This window comes from Dermacentor andersoni, chromosome 5 (assembly GCF_023375885.2).
Source record: "Dermacentor andersoni chromosome 5, qqDerAnde1_hic_scaffold, whole genome shotgun sequence".
Lineage (NCBI taxonomy): Eukaryota > Metazoa > Arthropoda > Arachnida > Ixodida > Ixodidae > Dermacentor > Dermacentor andersoni.
The window spans coordinates 126,044,669-126,062,989 of record NC_092818.1 but is presented as its reverse complement, the minus strand read 5'-3'; the positions used below and the strand labels follow the sequence as shown (position 1 = coordinate 126,062,989).

The 18,321-nt window shown below is 43.6% G+C and overlaps 1 protein-coding gene across 2 annotated transcripts in view; it reads left to right on the top strand.

The window, feature by feature from the left end:
* Positions 1-18,321, top strand: part of LOC126531110 (uncharacterized) — a 97,708-nt gene that overhangs the window by 30,183 nt on the left and 49,204 nt on the right. For both annotated transcript variants that reach the window (XM_050178510.2, XM_055070971.1), the window contains exons 11-14: positions 1,652-1,927; positions 9,362-9,512; positions 10,676-10,809; positions 15,725-15,942. In XM_050178510.2, the coding sequence (XP_050034467.1) occupies positions 1,652-1,927; positions 9,362-9,512; positions 10,676-10,809; positions 15,725-15,942 (779 nt within the window). The remainder of the gene's footprint in view (positions 1-1,651; positions 1,928-9,361; positions 9,513-10,675; positions 10,810-15,724; positions 15,943-18,321) is intronic.

Below are 18,321 nucleotides of genomic sequence, written 5' to 3'. Positions count from 1 at the left end.
ACAACGTTAGCGTAATTCAGAAGTGATAGTGATAGTCATAGTGATAGTCAGTGATAAGTGATAGTCAGACGGGCAAATATAGTGGCATTTTGGGTGAGTGAAGTTTGCTGTTTGTGCCATTCCCAGGCTGTCCGATGGGAAAGTTCAGTGACACTTGCTCAGGGTGTCTACCTTCAGTCATTTGCTTTTTATACGCTTGTTTCTGTATGGAGGAGATCGCTGAAGAGGCAAATTTAAAGACGAAGAAATGCGCTTTCCAACGAGACCAAGATGGCGGCGCTCGGTCGCGCTGTTCCGGAGTGAAGCATGATGATCACTTCATGCTTCCTGCAGCAGGGAAGGGTGGCACATTTGAGTTATTGCTTATTAAAGGCATGTAGTTCGACTTCGCCCTGCCATCTGCTAGCCACCTGGTTAGCTCGGATGGTAGAGCGGCTGCCCCAGAAAGGCGGTGGTCCCGGATTCGAGTCCCGGGCCAGGACAAATTTTTCTTCAACTGCGAGGCTTCTCTTTTGAGGAACCCGTATGGGTTTCCTTTGTAGCACTTAGCTATGTTTGGGTGGATGTCTCATTTCCCCTTATTATTACTAGATTCATTATTCAAAAGTTTTAAATATTCCCACACCCCTAGTTTTTAGGTCTGAGTTGTGTGAAAATTTAAATATGCCATGGCTTACTGTTTCAGTTATGGAAAGGCCAACCCTACACCTAGACATTTTTTCATCCCATTCACTTCGTTATGAGGGTTTACTGTATTTGTTTGTGTGTGGCTGAAGATATCTGTTCTGGTAGCCAAATCGCCAAATTCTCGACAAAAGCAGCTATGAAGTGGCAAATTCTGGATGCACATATACTTAAGCTAGTGGCTTGGCCTGGCTGGACTGCAATAGAGAAGGCAAGAAGCCAATATCATGGAATTACACTGATTGCGCAGTTGTTTATAGATGATGGTGCAAAGTGTGAGCTTCTAATTTAGCATTGTACAATGTACATATCATTGTACCTAGCCATGTACCTATAGTCAACTTTTGTGATTCAACCAATTGCATACTTGTGTGTAAACGACTGTGAAGTACGAGTTTTTATATCAGAATTGCTCACACGCTATCTATTGGCAGAGTGGAAGTTTGGGCGCATTGGTAATCCATAAGAACGTTAAAGGCACGAACTGAACACAGACAAAAAATGTTTGTGTGTGTGTGTGTGTGTGCCTTCTTCATCCGTGTTCAGTTTACGCTTTTCAACATTCTTATCTACTGGCGTGGCAAGCCACCACTGGGCCATCAAATTGCCTGGGAACCCTTTGCTGACCTATAAGAGACATTACTCTTGTGTGATTATTTATTTATTTATTTATTTATTTATTTATTTATTTATTTATTTATTTATTTATTAGAGTTACCTACAGCAAAACAAGGCATTATTGCAGGGAGGTTACATTGCTATAATGTTGAGTAAAAATCTGCCAACATCATTTCAGTGTGAATGTGCTTACAACAAATATTGTATGCAACAGAGATATTTTTGTGTCAGATGCAGCATCTATAATGCTCATCTATAGATGCTCATCTATAGTGAGGTTTGATTGTATAACAGCAATTACTCCTAGTAAAAGTTAAATGAATGGTGCCTCTTGTGTCTTACTACCCAGGGCTCTTTCCTCTCCTTGAGTCCTGGTGCTGTAGAAATCACGGTAGGCATTGTGGCCAAGGACAAGGCTGATGGTGGTTACCAAAACCTGTACAGCGTTAATGTGGTAGCTCAGGTAGAGCAGCCATGCATCATCCTGGAGCCAAGCCAGACCATCAACTTCAAAGGTCTGCATTTCGATGCAGAACAAAGCAGCACAGACAGCAGTGCTAGCCAGGAAGTGATCATCGTCAACAAGAATTCCTGCGCCGTGCCTGCCATAGTTCGCATACACGGGGTGAGTTTTAAAGAGCACAGTGCAATGCTCATCTCGCTGGCTTTGTGCCATACCCTCATCAGTGGCCCTGTGGTCGCGTTCCAGTCACTGTTGCCATGTTATAGTGTATATCCAGCTGGGTCTAGCAGGTTTTTGGCTTGTGTAGTGGCAAACACTAAAGCATGTTGTTCATGATTCTTTGTCTTGTGCTTCATTGTTTGGGCTGCTGTACAGCATGAACCACTGTTAAAGGGAACACCTATTCAGTAATAAAGCCAGTATATAACAAACATTTTTTGACCTTTATTGAAAAGAAGTGGCTGATATGATCCATCAGATGTGCTGTTATAGATGAAATTTCAACTGAGGACCACTAAGCGCACAATTCTTTAAATCTAAAACCACAAGAAGGGCACTAAAGCTGGAGATTTGAGATAAATTACTATTAAATATGACTGGCTATAACATGTGCACACCATGTCCTTTTTTAACAGACACATTTACTAAGGCAGTAAGAAATTGTCACAACGCTGATGCCTTAAGATATTATTTCTAGTAACTTATTAAAACATCTACACTTAACATGTTTCTAGCAATCTTGACTCGTCATGGGAGGTTACCAATATCGCCAATGACAAGTCATACTTGTTCAGCCTGATGTCATGCTGCTCCCACTGACAAATACTAGTTGCGATCGGTAATTGGTTTTGGATTCAATTTTCAACACTAGAGGGTGGTAGAAGTCTGGAAAAAACATGCATTGAAGTAGCAAGAATCAAGTAACACATTTTCTTAATCAAAATGACAGAAAAATTCATGGCTATATAAACAAAAAAATTTGAGAAATTTGGTATGTCTTTTTCCAAATTATTTTGTGGGTTAAAGGTTAAAGAATTTTGTGGTTAGTGGTCTTCACTTGAATGCACCGCTTATTTTCTGTCTCATCTAACACTGCTGTAAGAAATGTTGCACAGCTCGCTCAGATATACATGCAAGTTAGCCTCCTCCCACCAATGGCAAGTGCCCTCTAAACAACACTGCGCCATGTCATGGCTACATTGGGCAGCATATCAAGCTTTTGCATAGAAGTTTGGTGACCAGAAAAAGAAGTTACCAAACTGCTCTCATGCTAGTTAGCTAAGATTGCCTGTTGACCCCACTGTCGCTACTGGTAGCCTGCAGGCCGTGGCAATCCATCTGAACACTTCAAGAAGGCATTTTGCTTTTTTCTGCTGTAGCAGATGGAGTACCACCTTGCTTCACACAGATGGTTTTGCCTAGTATTTCTTTTTGTGTGTGCTCGTGTATGTGCATGCATACATGTGTGTGTATGTGTGTGTGTATGTGTGTGTGTACACATGTGAGAGAGAGAGAGAGAGAGCTACCACATGTTTGTTTTAGTTTATTAGTCCTGCTTACTTGCAGAAGCAAAAGCTAAGGGCTCTACAGCCTGACAAAGACCTGTGCTCCTAAAGCAGTTGGACATGCAGGTCAACGAGCAGAAACATGCAATAACTGCGTGGCAATAAAAATCGGCAAGTAAATACACTACCTTAAAGAAATGACACTTTACTGTACTACTATACAACACAAACACACACATGCACGCACGCGCGCGCACACACACACACACACACACACGCACGCACGCACACACACACACTCTAAGAAAAAGAAATGCAATTACACTCTCAATATCATGTTCTATCAAAGCAAGATTTGAAAACATCATTTCTACAACACTGGTATCAATAAAGTTGTTTAGGCGACATAACAATGCAGGTATTTGATACTGTACACTCTGTTTGCTGAAGTTCTTATTTTTGCTTTTCTTTTTCTGTTTTTCTGACATGTTGAGTAATGTTTATGTTCTGGTGTTGTTTGGAGACACTTTGGCACATTTTGTCTAATCCATTGCATTAGTTTGAAGTGGTATACAGTTTTACTCAGTTCTGTTGCGAACTTCTCTGTATGTTTATTCCATGTTAAACCCTCCCTGAACCACACCCCTAACAATTTTTGGCTCTCTGCCTGTTCCAGATTTTTTTGCCCTCAAACACAAAAGTTGCAGTGAAATTGTGTGGCTTATTTACAATAGCAAAAATAATATATTTACTTTTATTAACGTTCATTTGTAACTTATACCTTAACGAACATGACAGTTCAAGTAATCACTTATGTGCTTTTAAAGATCTTAAGATGAAAAGATGAACCACTGAGGAAAACATTAGTATTGTCGGCATACATTATTAGCTTAGGAGAGGATCGAATATCACATAGGCCATTAATATAAATTAAATATACAGTAACACTGGCCCGAGAGTTGACCCCAGCAGGACACACTTCTTTATTTCAGCATGGCGGATTCACTATACTTTATAGTAACCTATGATAGCAGCTCTTTAGATAGTCCTTGTTCATTAAGATGTCATGGCATACTGAATCAAGTGCCTTTCTAAAATCTGTGAGTAAACCCAATGTATAGAATGTATTTTCAGTGTTGTTAATTATTTCATGTTTAATATTAAGAAGTGCCATTTCAAACAAATAATTTTTTCGAAAGCCAAATTGCATATCATTGACTTTAACCCTTTAATTGTATCGCACTTTGAAAAGAATCGATGCAACCTGATATTTAATGTGCCCTCAAAAACTTTGGAAAGGACTGGAAGGACGGAGATTCGTCTGTAATTGGTTAGCTGTAGCTCATTACCTGCTTTAAGAACAAGGCATACTCTCACAATTTTTAGACAATCTGGAAAGATGCCAGTTTCGAACATTCTGTTAATATATACGCTAATATTGGAGCTATTATATCATCTACGTATTTTATTGGCATTGGTTTAATATTGTCAAAGTCAGCTGCTGTGTTATTCTTCATATTATTTATTATTTGTATGGTCACAAAATACTCATTCAGTGTGGTTGCTGCTTTCCAACCTTTGCATCACCTGCACTTGTTCCTACAGCTGTCGCTTGCTCTAGACGCATCATGAGACATTCAATACTGTCATTCATAATTGAGAATTCTGTAAGGATTTGGTGCCTCAATGATTGCCTAAATCGGTGATTCTTGGCCATAGATGTGTCGGGGAACTCTTGTGGACCAGTGGAAGTGATAGGGACTCCTTGCAGTAGGGGGGGGGGGGTGCTATAAATTAACAAAACATGTGGTTAATAAAACAGCTGCCTTTTATTGCTACCTGCCAAAGAATGGTCAAACAAAAGTGCCATGTCGGTTCATTCTGGACTGCTTGACAATATGTGTTGCGGTCACGCTTAAGCAGACTTGCATACCTGCAGCCACATTCAACCTTTTTCTGTATTTACTTTTCAAGTATGCAACCCTTGAAAAAGCACGCTTGCACGCATGTAGAAAACTGCAACAAAATCTTCACATCCATCTCACAGAGGAAAAAAAAATTTCTTTCTCTTCTTTTTTTCTTCCTTTCTTTAATTGCAGGCGTAGGTTTTGTGGAAGCCTAAAGATAGCTTCACAGACCCCCATTTGAGAACCGCTTAAATAAACAGTGACCCCACCACCCCTACTCCTTGGTCGCACGATACCATAGTACAATTAGTTCTCTAACTATAGGTCATTATCGTTTGCTGTGAGCCAAGTTTTGAAGTACACTAAAATATCAAAACTGTAAAAAAACAGACACAAGCAAATCACTTAGCTTTTCTTCTTTACTTCTGATATTTCATGTATTCAAAGGAAGAATCTCAAATTAGTTACGTGTACACTGAAATGATTCATTTAAAGATTGGACATCATCATAATTACATGTTATCCTAGTGCTATCCCTATCAGAGTACAATCAACGCAAATAAGAAAGAGGACAAAAATCGGAAAGGAACCACCTAGTGCCCTTGGTCACTCATCTTATCAACATCAGTCAAGCCGGAAATTCTGAACATTGGCAAGTTGTCGTCCCTCCCGGTAAAAAGGTTGCCTCCTGAGGTCCACACAAATCTCCAGTGTACTAGTTCCTTCTTTTTTATGCACTGTGGCCTAGCAGTTGCTTTCCATATCTTGTCAAATCGTTGCTTACATAGACCCATGAGGAAGACGAAACCCAGTGTTTTTGTCTCCATTTTCGCCTTCCTTGCCTTTCTTGTAAAGACATTCCTCTGTTTTACATACAAGCTGGAAATTTATATTGGATTTATCATACCGAACAGTAGGCACACGGTAGCAAATTTCGATATCTGCTTCATTTACTTCTTGAATGATTGCATCAATCTGTTTGGTTATGGCTAATGGTTCTTTATCAAGAGGAATGTCCTTAACTTTGACATTGTTCGCATGTTGGTATTCTTACAATTCCTCTAACTTCTGAGTAAGCTTAACATTCAGCATACAAAGTTCTCGGTTTTCCTCCAGTGCTTCGTTTATCTGCTCTTTTAACTGTGTAATCTTATTGAACTTTTTCATGCCCCTCAGTTCCAACCTGAGCTCGCATTTAAAATCATCAAAGGCCTCAAATCATCCGGCCGACGGCTAGGGGCGAAGGGGGAGAAGCATTTCTCTCCTGACGTTCAGTGACTGGTGTTTTTAATAAAGTGGTTCCTCCTCAAAGGCCTTGGATACATCACGCAGATCTTAGACACAGAAATGAGGAAAAAGTCAAGAAAGTAGAACACTTGTAGCAGAGCAAGCATAAGATATGTTAAGGTGGCTCGGCAGCAGTTCAGAGGCTACAGTAAGTAGTCCTATACCAAGGAAAGCCCACTCATCTGCAAAAGTAAGCGCAGAATGTTTCGCTGTTCCTCAATTGTGTGCTGCCACCGAACTTTGTTTTGTCCGTCTAGTTTTGGTCCGTGACATACATAGAGTTTCTCACTACATTACCTAGAGGGAAATTTGGCGCTGCTGCGCTGTGGTATGCATGAGAATGCCGGTATATTGTGACTTCGGATTGGCATTGTTCTCGGAGAGACAGGACACTTTGAAGACGCGCTTGGCAAGTACCGTTCTGTCTGTCACAATGATTCATTTTCTACTAAAACAGCACGTGAAAGGCTGTATTAGCTTTATTATTACGCGAAAACATGTTTTGTTTAACTATGAGAACTTGTTATTGCATGTACGACTATATGTTACGTAAAAAGTATCAGCGGGCTGCTAAAGTTGGAAGACAGACGACAAGGTTCGCACTCGCTTTGAAACAGTTGGTAATCTGTTCTTGCTTTTCTTCGCTTGGTCATGCATTGTAGGTGAGTAAAGATGTAATGTGCGTGAATGGAAACATTTTATGAAGATTTTACTTTGAGAACGCGTTATTTGTGCAGCCATATCGACGTTTTAGACGAAGCCTCTTACAACACCAGCCAACACGAGCCTCGCAGACACATATACCGTCATTCCCACGATGGCACGGTGCCCCCTTAAGAAACTCCCATAGACGGTGCCACCAGATTTCCCTCTAGGTGTTATAGTGAGAAACTCTATGGTGACATATTTCTTGCATAGTGGGTGTCGCTTCATCATTTCCCAGCAGAGATACACTGCCACATGTGATCACTAATGACACAGGAAAATTAGGCTTGCGTCACACTTCACTAGGCCACCAAGCGATGCTAGAGCGTCGCAAGGCCAGTTTCGGTCTGCAAAAATAAGTGCAGAATGTTCAGTTGGCGCTCATTTGTGCACTGCTGCTGAACTGCCAGTTATCTGTATTATCTGATGTATTATCTATATTCCTCTTTTAAGGCAACAGCCTTAGTGACTCATGGGTCAAAAAATCTATTTTCTGGCGTTATCAAAAAATTGACCGTTTGGTGTTACAAAGCCAAAGTTCAGTGGCACCAAAACTGATGGTGCCACCCATGACCATTGGTGGGACTCGAACCCATGACCTTTGGTGTTAAGGTAAAGTTAATTAAGACAGAGTTAATTAAGGCACTTGAACCCACTACAATTGATGGCCGAACCCACTGCCTTTTGTGTTAAGGTAAAGTTAATTAAGGCACTTGAACCCACTGCCTTTGGTGGGGGTTGAACCCACGACCCTTGGTGTTAATTAAGGCGAAATCGATTAAAGTAGAGTTGAGGCACTCGAAACTACAACCTTTGGTGGGAGTCGAACCTTCTACCTTTGGTGGGACCAAAATTCAGTGGCACCAAAATTGATGGTGCCACCATTGACGGTCGAACCAGTGGTGGGAGTCGAACCCACGACCTTTGGTGTTAAGGCATAGGTAATTACGATCGAGTTAAGGCACTCGAACCCACAATCTTTGGTTGGAAAAAACACGTAATAGAAAGTAACAATGCATTCGAATGACAATGTCCAGTAATTTAATGAATGAGCACACAGACTTTCGCCTTCATCCTCTTTAGCGTAGGCTAAAGTGACTGTCAGCTTTTTCGATCAGCAATTGCTCAACTTGTGTTAGACATTTACCTTTGCATGGGGGCCCCTTAGACAAAGTTTGCTTGTCTTGAGATGCAGGGCAGGCTAATTGAGGAGTGAATGGCTACATTTTTGAAGTTTCGTAAATACATATGTTCATTTTGGCTGATTATTCAAGGATCTTCTTGTAGTGCCTATGCTTGGAAGAACATTTGAGCATACATGACACCTTATTTGCCTTGACACCTTAATTTTACAGTTTAAGTGCATGCGATATGTTGAAAGCTTGTATAAATACATATATAGATATCTCATCATTTGCTCGGTGGTAGTAGGTTGCCTCTAACTGCATGACTGTTGCTGTGAACATTGGCAACAAAGTTTTCTTTCCTGACCATTGATAGAGGAATTTGTTCGTGTTGATATCTGCAACATTCTCGACTGCAGCTCAAGTGTGTGCCATTTCATAATCATTGAATGAAGAAATATTTAGAAGCTGATAATAAGTGGACCATGCTGGTGGTAGCAGTTGAGGGGCCCTGTTTTATAGAGCAGAATTCTGGCACATGTTAAGAACTTGATGTGGTAAACAGTAGTCTCCCACTAAGGCATTCCACATCACCAAGCTTTAATGTTGGGGGCACAAAAACCTATCAGTAATGTGGTTAATTGTATAGGACATCTCAACTCAGCAACAACAGAGTGTATAGTTTGCATTGTCATTGGGCTCTACGCACACTTGTGCTTAGGTTTATGTTTGCATAACCACAGAGGGGGCCAAATAATTCAGGACCCCCACTCCTACAATTTCATTCATAGCCTATTGCCTATCTGTGGAGCATATGAAACCTGATGAGTTGTTAAATTGAATTTGTGAGGAACAAGTACTTAATATGTTACTTCAGTGACTGTGCTGCATTGGGGCAGGTGAATTATGTAGGGATAAGTCTACTTTGCTCAGGATGAAGAATTTTATTTACAATGAGATATTGAACTTGTACTTTCTGCACAGTGTGGTTGAGGCCCTTATTCACAAATTCTTTTGGAGTAGTTTGTGTTTTGCTCTGGCTTTTACAATCATTTGCACTGCGTGCAGGGCAAAGGAGTGTTTTCTGTGAGGCTCAAGGAGTCTGAGGGCACCAAGAAGGATCAGGCTGCTGCTACAGCGCTGCCTGTTGTTTTTCCAAGCAAAGAGGAGCAAGCTGCCACCTCCTTCATTGTGGAGTGCTCTACGCATAGTGCGGATTGTGAGTGATCAATTTCTACAGAGCAGCTAACTTGTTAGTAAGAATTGAATTGAATGTTTCAATTGGCACTCTTTCACTTGCACCTAAAGCACAAAGTGCACGGGGCACGACAGTATCTTATTGCACTTGGACTTTATATGGAACATGATGCGGCTTCACTTCGGCGGTCGCTCTTGTGGCGCCACGCACAATTTGAGAGGTGGGCTTGCAAGTAGCCACTTGTAATTCAATCATTTGACTGTCTGTGTCTGCGGAAGTTTCCATTTTTGCCTCGGCGTTCCTTTGCTGCGGAAGCAAAATTTCATTATATTGAAATCGCATACAAACACACTTCGGTATATTGACGTTTTAATAACATGGTGTTCTATGGACAAGAGGTTGTGAAAAGTTAAATACTTCGTTATATCAAGAATTTCGTTATATTGAAGCTCATTATATCAAGGTGTAACTGTATATAACTAGCAAAATTTGAAGTATAGTGTGTTTCCAGCACATTAAGTTTTGTACAGATATTCCACTTCTACATACCCACGTGAACATAGGTTGAGTATGTGTGCAGCAAAAAAATAAACACATTTGAGAATAAATAGGCACCAGCGCACACTTTACCCCCTCACAGAAATGATGGCTGGAGAGCCATCATTTCCAAATTAGTAAGGGATCATATTTAACACCACAAAATTTTTTCTGCCTCATCCAAGCTGCCGCAACACAACCAGAGGACCCAAGAGCCTCTCGACGCATGAAAAGCCCTCGGTTGCAAGTGCCATGGTTCAGAGAAACAGCTGGAACTTATGCCATGGAACTTATGCTTTCTCTGTGCAAATGGGAAAGCCGAAGCAAACCCTACCAGCAAGTGCAATTGCGGAGGCCATGATATGACTGGATAGTGAATACTGTACCATGTAGAACTTGCAGATTGATAAATCAATTTCTTGGGGCAGGTTCCACATGATTTCTGTGGCAACAGATAGTTTTGGAAATAAGTTATATATGGCCTTGTAATACAGTAAACTTCCACTAATTTGGCTCCAGTTAATTCGATCTTTAATTCAGTAATGTAACAACGGGGTTCTATTGTAGTTGCCCAGTGACAATTCTCATTTGTCCAGTGATTCATAATGCCTTTTGATTGTAAAATTGCATTCTTGTTTTCTCTGCAGGTCTCACTGTCCAAGCCAAAATGGAGGTGCAGTTGGATGGCTCTCTACTCTCTCGCAAGGTTCTGGCAGAAGTTGGCCTCTGTGCATCAGTTGAGCCACCATCATTAGCACTGGAACATGTTAGCGCTTACAAGGTATGGCTGGTTTATGTGTCTGCTTGTTTGTTTTAAGCATTTGTTTCGTTAGTCACCTAGGCTATGCTTGAAGGCCCTTCAAGTGACTGTACCTAAGAACATTTAGGCCGTGTTATCTTAGGTAATGGCCACACCCCCAACTTGGCAGCCTGAAATTTGGGAAAATTTTGCGTGCACATGCATCAGCGAATTTTTACACACAGCATACTTTCTCGTGTGCCACTACTAGATGGCGAGAGCTGCACTTCGACTTCCTGCGTCCCAGGTGCTGCCAGCACCGGCTCCTCCGTGTTCCTCTGTGACAGCGCACAAGTCACTAGCATAATCTTTTCAGTTCGTTGTCGCAACCAGCTCAGCCAGCACCTTTGGTTTATCTGTGAGCTGTTGGGAGTCTGCAATGAAGAGGAAGCGTCCGGTGGTATACATACTATATATAGTAAGAAAATGCTGCCAAACTATAGCAGAGGCTGCTGTGAACGTGTGAGCCAAATATTACTGCGCTGCATGCACCAAGGAATTTACAATCTACTGTGAAACCCAGCAAAATATCGCTTGCTCTCGCTTCGACAACATCATCATGCAGTGTTATCGAAAAGCAGCTGGCCCACAAGCACTATTGGCTGATTTCCTGATCCCAAGAGCAGCTTCAATAGTGCATAATCGCTAATATTGAGTTCAATAAATGAAAAATGCATGTGGCTGCACTCTCAAAAACACAGGAAATCATTCCAGCTTTGCACTGCGTGTAGCTGCGTCTGCTGCACATGGCCTCCAAGATGGCAGCAGCATGCTGCATAGCGTAGTCTACTGCGTCTGCCATGGGGTGCTGCGACAAGGTGTTTCACTGCTGTGACACTCAACTTTAGGCCGGTGCTTCGCCCTCTTAGGTTCTTCGCTGCTGTATAGCTTACACTGTGCTAGCAGAGACAAAAGGAGAGAGAAAGCCAGGTATCGATGCGATAATTCCATGCGGATCAGTCTGAGAAATTGAACGAGACACTGTACAGCATCTGAAATTTAAATCTCTGTTCTACATTAGTTCTGTGGAGTTGGTGGCCGTGCTGTATCTGTAAATTGCAATGTATGCAAAGATCCCAGTCCTGTGCTTCGATTCTCGGATAAGCGCGGCTGCTTTGTCTACGTGTTAGCACATGTGCAGCCTTTGAAAAATGTTGTTTTGGTTATAATGTCGTACCACTTCTAGTGTGGATATTCATTACTGGCAACTTATGTTGCCCCAAACGTATCGTATGATACATTTCGCAGCCGCTGGATCCCATGTAAACAAGAAAATGCACGATGGAGAACAGTATATAGCTGTCTGCTGCGGCAGCTTCACCGCAATACTTGCCTGCCCGTCTCATGTGAAAACGTCGGTGTGCAATCAGTTTCTCATTGGCACTTTTCTCATTTTGGTACCCGCAAATTTTCTCCGGGGCCGTGTGGCACGCGGTCTTCACTTCTATCACCGCCAATCCTATTGTGATAAGCGTCTTCACATATCTGTTTCACAGCGCGTGATGCTGTCGGAAGCGTAGCGCACTCTTTTAATAGGTGATAACCGAAACGCGCCAGCGTTCCCTGCTGCAGACTTCGTTCGTGTACGTTTTCCGGCTGCTAGATCTCATCTGAACAAGAAAAGGTGCGAGGCGCACAAGATCGAGAACAGTACTACATAGCCGCCCATCTCAAAGGAAAACGATGGTGCGCACAGTGTCTTAATCTGGTACAGTTAAACATCGATATAATGAATGTCAGTATAACAAAATTCTTGATATAAGGAAGTACTTAAGTTTTCTTCCACCTTCTTGGGCGAGCAAAGGGAGAGAGGGGGAGGGAAGCTCGTTCATGGTGACGTGATCACGCGCACGTGAGGGGGTAAGTTGGCGCTTTGATTTCTGGTGCCCGTCTTGGCGGTGGCTACGTATGGCTGTAAGTGCAGCTGCGTGCACACGCAGCCACGCACCCTGCTTTAGAAGTAATCTGCCGTGTGTGCATAGAGTGGGCATGCTGAGACGGTGTGGCATCATGTTAGCTGTCTTTCCGCACGTGTTGTATTGGAGGTTGTGTAATCTCAAGTTTCTTTGAATCGTTTAAGCTAGAGGCAGACAAAGCATTCGCTCCCCGCTGCCGGCGCTTTTCATGATAGCGTCGTCCCAGTGCGGGCGACGCTATCAGCTGCGGGGACGGAGTACATGCAAAAGCGTGGCTAGCTTCACTTAATTCGTACCATTGATGTGAAAATATTGTTGAAGTGGCATAAAACCGTATCATTAAATCGCCGACTCCCAAATTCATCAAAATAAATTGTTTCCTCATTCAAATTAGCTTTTTTTTTTTTTCAATTGCCTGATAATTTGGGAAATTCTGTAGCCCCTTTACTTGTAAGAAAAATCTATCGGCGACTGCACTTATTTGCATAAAAGGTAAAATTTCAATACAATGAAATTTCTATATAACGAAGCAAATTGCTTATTTTACCTGCTTCGTTATATCTAGGCTTAACTGTATTAGTAAATCTCTGCCTGGGTCATCGCATGCCGCATTCACAGCTATCGCCACCAAACCTATTCCAATTAATAAAGGGAAAATCAGACATCCACTTGTTCGTAGCATTTGCTACAAAGGAAACCCATACGGGTTTCCGGGGCAGCCGCTCTACCACCTGAGCTAACCAGGCTGCTAGCAAATGGTAGGGCGAAGTCGAATTTGTCAACAGCTCGAAGCAAAGGCAAGGGTTTGACGTAATAGTTCTGCGGAAACCCGCAAGGTGGAGAGAAGTAATTAATAAAGGGAAAATCAAACATCCACCCGTTTATAGCAATTGCTACAAAGGAGACCCATACGGGTTCCTCGAAAGAAAAGCCTCGCAATTTAAAAAAAATTCGTCTTGGTACTGGACTCGAACCCGGCACTACCGCCTTTCTGGGGTGCCGGGTTCGAGCCCCGGACAGGACGACTTTTTCTTCAACTGCAAGGCTTTTCTTTCGAGGAACCCGTATATCTCCTTTGTAACAATTGCTACAAACGGGTGGATGTCTGATTTTCCCTTTATTAATTACTTCTCTCCACCTTGTGGGTTTCCGCAGAACTATTACGTCAAGCCTATTGCAATAAGCATCTTCACCTATCTGTCTGACAGTGCATTGGTAGCATACTGCATGCTTTTAGTGGGCGATAATCCAAATGTGCCGCCGTTGCCTCCTGCAGGCGGCACAATGTGGGCATCACGTTTCACTTTGACTTCATCCAGCGTCCCCCACCAGCTCAATTTCGCTTCGGTTTCCTGTCGCCCTCTTAAAACACCGCGTAACAGGAAAACAACAAAATGCTCTTTGGGCTACCGGAGCACTACCAGCTCGGCGCCGGTTGGCGTCTCGTGCTGAAGCAATCTGCGCAACACTTACATGTTAACAATAGTTAAGTGCTGAATTTTCTAGTTATTTCGGAGTGCACGTTTTCCTGGTTTGTACGTTTTTTCTTTCTTCTTTTTTTTCTTTTCGAAAACATGTGAGTGAGGTTCTACTGTATATGATTACCACCATGTTTTGACATCGCTACTTGTGGGGACTGCTGTCTGTGCAAAGTTTGTGCACCGCAATTTCACTATCTGTGGTCTGCGCACATTTCCCCTGATTCCGAGCTTGTACAGATTTGTACGCAGTATGCAGGGATTCGTCTCTACTATATTTAAACTGGAATTACTTGTTAAGCGGGCACATATAGTGAGGTTTTACTGTACGTGCATAATGCTTTTAACAAAGAAGTGCGATAAAAAATACCGGCGATAGTGCGGCTGCCAAAAGTCGGTTTAGGTTGACTAGTCAGTGGTCACTTTATTACTGGGCAACTGTCTAGTACTGAGCACCGTTAATAAGCTGGAGCATTGCAGTCAGAAAGGAGTGTCATAAGTGGCGGTCAGCCAGCCACTTCCATGGTTAGCATGTAGCTCTCCTGTCATCACCAGATCAGCCATTTTAGAATGTGAAAACACCATACTGCAAATATTCACAGTGTTTCCTTTGCAATGGCTGAATGATTGTTGGGCATTCCTTGGGCAATCCACGACTTCTCCCATTTTGTCCCTGAATCAAACATGCCATTTGAATGGGCAGCCATGGGGTAGGCATTGTGCCCTCTAACAGCCAATTGCCCAAGCTCTGCAAATCTTGCTCCACTTTTTTTTATTAATGAAGGTGTCCACAAGCATTAGTTTCTCAATATTTTTTCACTGTAGGATGGGCTTGCACATTATAGGATCTCTATACATTGTACAGCAGAAGAGAGCCACAACTACGATTTGACGCAAAGAATAAATACTGCAATAGCAGTAGTCCCATAACTTCATTAAGAACAAATTAATTTTGGCAAGTTTCAATAAGATGGAATACTCAAAAGCATAAGAAGAGCACTGACAATAAGGAATCATACAGAGCAGTAATCGGTTATGTATGTTCCTGTATTGACATGTGGTGGCCGAGTGCCATGTGTATTGTGAGAGCTGGCCTGGCCATGGATACAGACGTGATGTTTGATGACTGAGGAACAGTTAAGATGGTGATTGTCCAGTCAGCCGCCATGTGTCACTGCTCCAGCTTTGATAGAGAGAGGACAAATTATGCTGGTTGCACAGTAGAGAACACTTACAGCGCCTGACTTGATGGTGCCATCTTAGCTCTTCATCAGTCAATCATCACACCTGCGTTCATTGGCCAAGTCGGCTCCCACAGTAAACATGGCAGCTCATCGACACTCGGTTGCTATAAAACTGGTGGCGCGGACATGATTATCAGCAGCTCAAGAACAGCTAAGATGGCAACTGTCCAGTCATACACCACGTGTGTTCTTTTCCTTTCACGCTTTCCTTGATTAGTGGGCATGGGACATTCAAGCTCTGTTTACTCGTTTAATGCAGCCCTTGGAAGTATGTTGCGGCAGAGGACGTGCTACTAGTGTCTGGCTGCGAAATGGTGGCCCCTGTACTCTGGACTTGGAAATGTCTGCTGGACCACTCTTCCACGTGAGCCCCGAGAAGTTCAGGATTCAGGCTGCGGACCACATGGAGCTGCTTCTAAGTGCGGCAGATTCTGCTGGAAGAATTGGGACACATGCCTCTGACACCAGATGTGAAGGGTGAGTCAGAGTCAATCTAGACGACACATTTGAACTATATTCTTGTCTGGTGATGTTCAGTCAGTACACTAAAAGCAGTTCGTGACATGCCTGTGCAGCTACAGTTGCCAATCAATTTTTCAGATGCCTGCTGTCTTGGACCTACTAAATTATTCTGACTTCGTCACGGCATTGCCACTTACTTAATTGAACCAATGTACAACGGCAACCAAAATTTTGGATGCCACATGGTGCGTTGCCTAATTTTTCAAACTGATTCACATGCGGGATGTCACAAGCATAGCCATCGTGAACAAAGTTGCTACTCATGCCCTCACATTTGTTGCAGAGGCAATATTTTAGGTTGTATGACTGCAATGAAGACTGTTTCATTGACTTTGCACCAAACCACAAGTTTGGTTGCTAACTCCACGAAGGGATGTTGGTTATGCCTAGTTGACGGGCCTGATGAGCAGCAAGTTGAAGCCATCGGAAGTTTGCCCTTGGTGCATTAATACCTGTAGACATCACCAGAAGTCGGGTGCAAGATCATATGCATAGGCTGCATGCATGAAGCGACTTTGGGCCTGCAAGCACTCGGTTGGCAACTACTGTAAAAACCGGAACAGGGGTCAAGCTTTTCCTAAAAATTTAGCTGAAAAATGTCCCCCTCGTTTTCTGTAGTGATCTTTGTCACAATTTCAATTGTTGTCTCACCATTATGGGGCAAGAAAAAGATGGAGAAAGCATCACCTTTTTTCTTGTTGCCATTGCGAACCCTCTGCAAACACAGCTTTACTACTGCCTCAGGGTGCAAAATTAGCAGGTCTTGGCTTTAGTTTAGCGCTGCCTTCGAAAATAATGAGATAGAATATGCAGATGCAAGCAAATAGGAGCGTGGTGGCAGTGCATTGTTTTAGTGTTTCTGTGAACAGAAAGTGAAACGGTGCAACTGTCTACTTGCACTAAGAACTTCATTCTGCAGCTGCCACTACACTGTTCTCGCTGAACTTGAAAACACTGGATGGGATTTCTTCGCGAGCATTGGGCTTAAGTTTACACAGTGGTGTTCTGTGATAAACCGACTTATCTGTTAAGTCTTCTGTTGAACCAATGCATAATGGCGACTGAAATTTCCAACACTATTCCAGATCTTGCTTCGTTGTTTGGACATTATGCACTGTTGTAATCGCACCGCTGGCACGAGTTGTTGGGGTCTCGGTGCTGGCGCCCGTTATTGCGAATGGGTCGCAAGCCCCAAGGGTAGCGTTGGCCTGGCGGCCTGGGGCACTGGAAGCATCCGAAGGTCCCGGCAAAGCAAGAGAAGACTGGTAACAGAACAACTTGTTTATTCTAGCATAGCAAAAGAGCGGCCGGTCAGGTCGACCGAAGTGGAGAGACGGGAGAGCACGTAACTCAACAGTACAAATCGGAGCCTCTCCCCTGGCGTCCGGGGGCAGCTGCTCTTATACTCTCGGCGTCGCGGTCCAAAAGGGAAGGTCACGGGATGAAGGTCACGGGATGAAGGTCACGGGACGGCGGAGCATGAGCCCACGACGGCGCGCACGGTCGAGCCGAGAGACCTGCTGAACCGAGTGCAGTGACGCATCGCCAACCCGCCCACACGACGGCGCGAACGGTTGAGCCGAGAGACCTCCAGGCTCCTCATTCGGGGAACTCCGCTCCCCGGCTGCCGCGCTTTGACAAGCGAGGGCACACACACACACACGCACACACGAAGACACGTGGCACTGAAACACGCCTGGACACGCTTGGCGGGTAGGCGTTGCGGCGGCGTCGAACGGGCCAAAATGTCCGCCGCTTTGAACAAAGCCCCGGCGTCCGTTGCATCCGCGCCGGCATTACCGCGCGTTGTAGGCGAAACGTAACAGACCGCCCCGCCGGGGGAAGGAGATCCCGATGGTCAGGGGACTGTATCCGCTGTCCGGAGGGATGTCGCTCGATGATGCTCATAACCGAAGTCGGGCGTCCTTTGGCGTTTCTTGAGCGCAGCGCACAGAGAAGGCCTCGTTCTCACGTTCAGGTGCACACAGGACACTGCAAAGTGACTTCGGGAGAGTTGACATTTTTGTTCTCGTTTCCGGCAAGCGTTAGAACTACGCCGAAAGTCAACCGCTCAGTCAGCAAGCACGGCACAACCCTCACTAAGCCCTGCCAGGCTCTTTCCCCTTTTATACTGCTGCCTAGTTCCTTACAGTAGTTTAGCAGCACTCAGAACGCGTCCACAAATCGGAAAAATTGCACTAAAAAGCACATCATCACTTTGAAACACTACACAAAAGCAATAGGTTAAAAATCCTGCCTCAGGAAGAAAAACATCAGTAACAAGCAATTTTGAGGCTGATTCCCACGTTAGGGGCTTCGACTTAAGCCATCGGC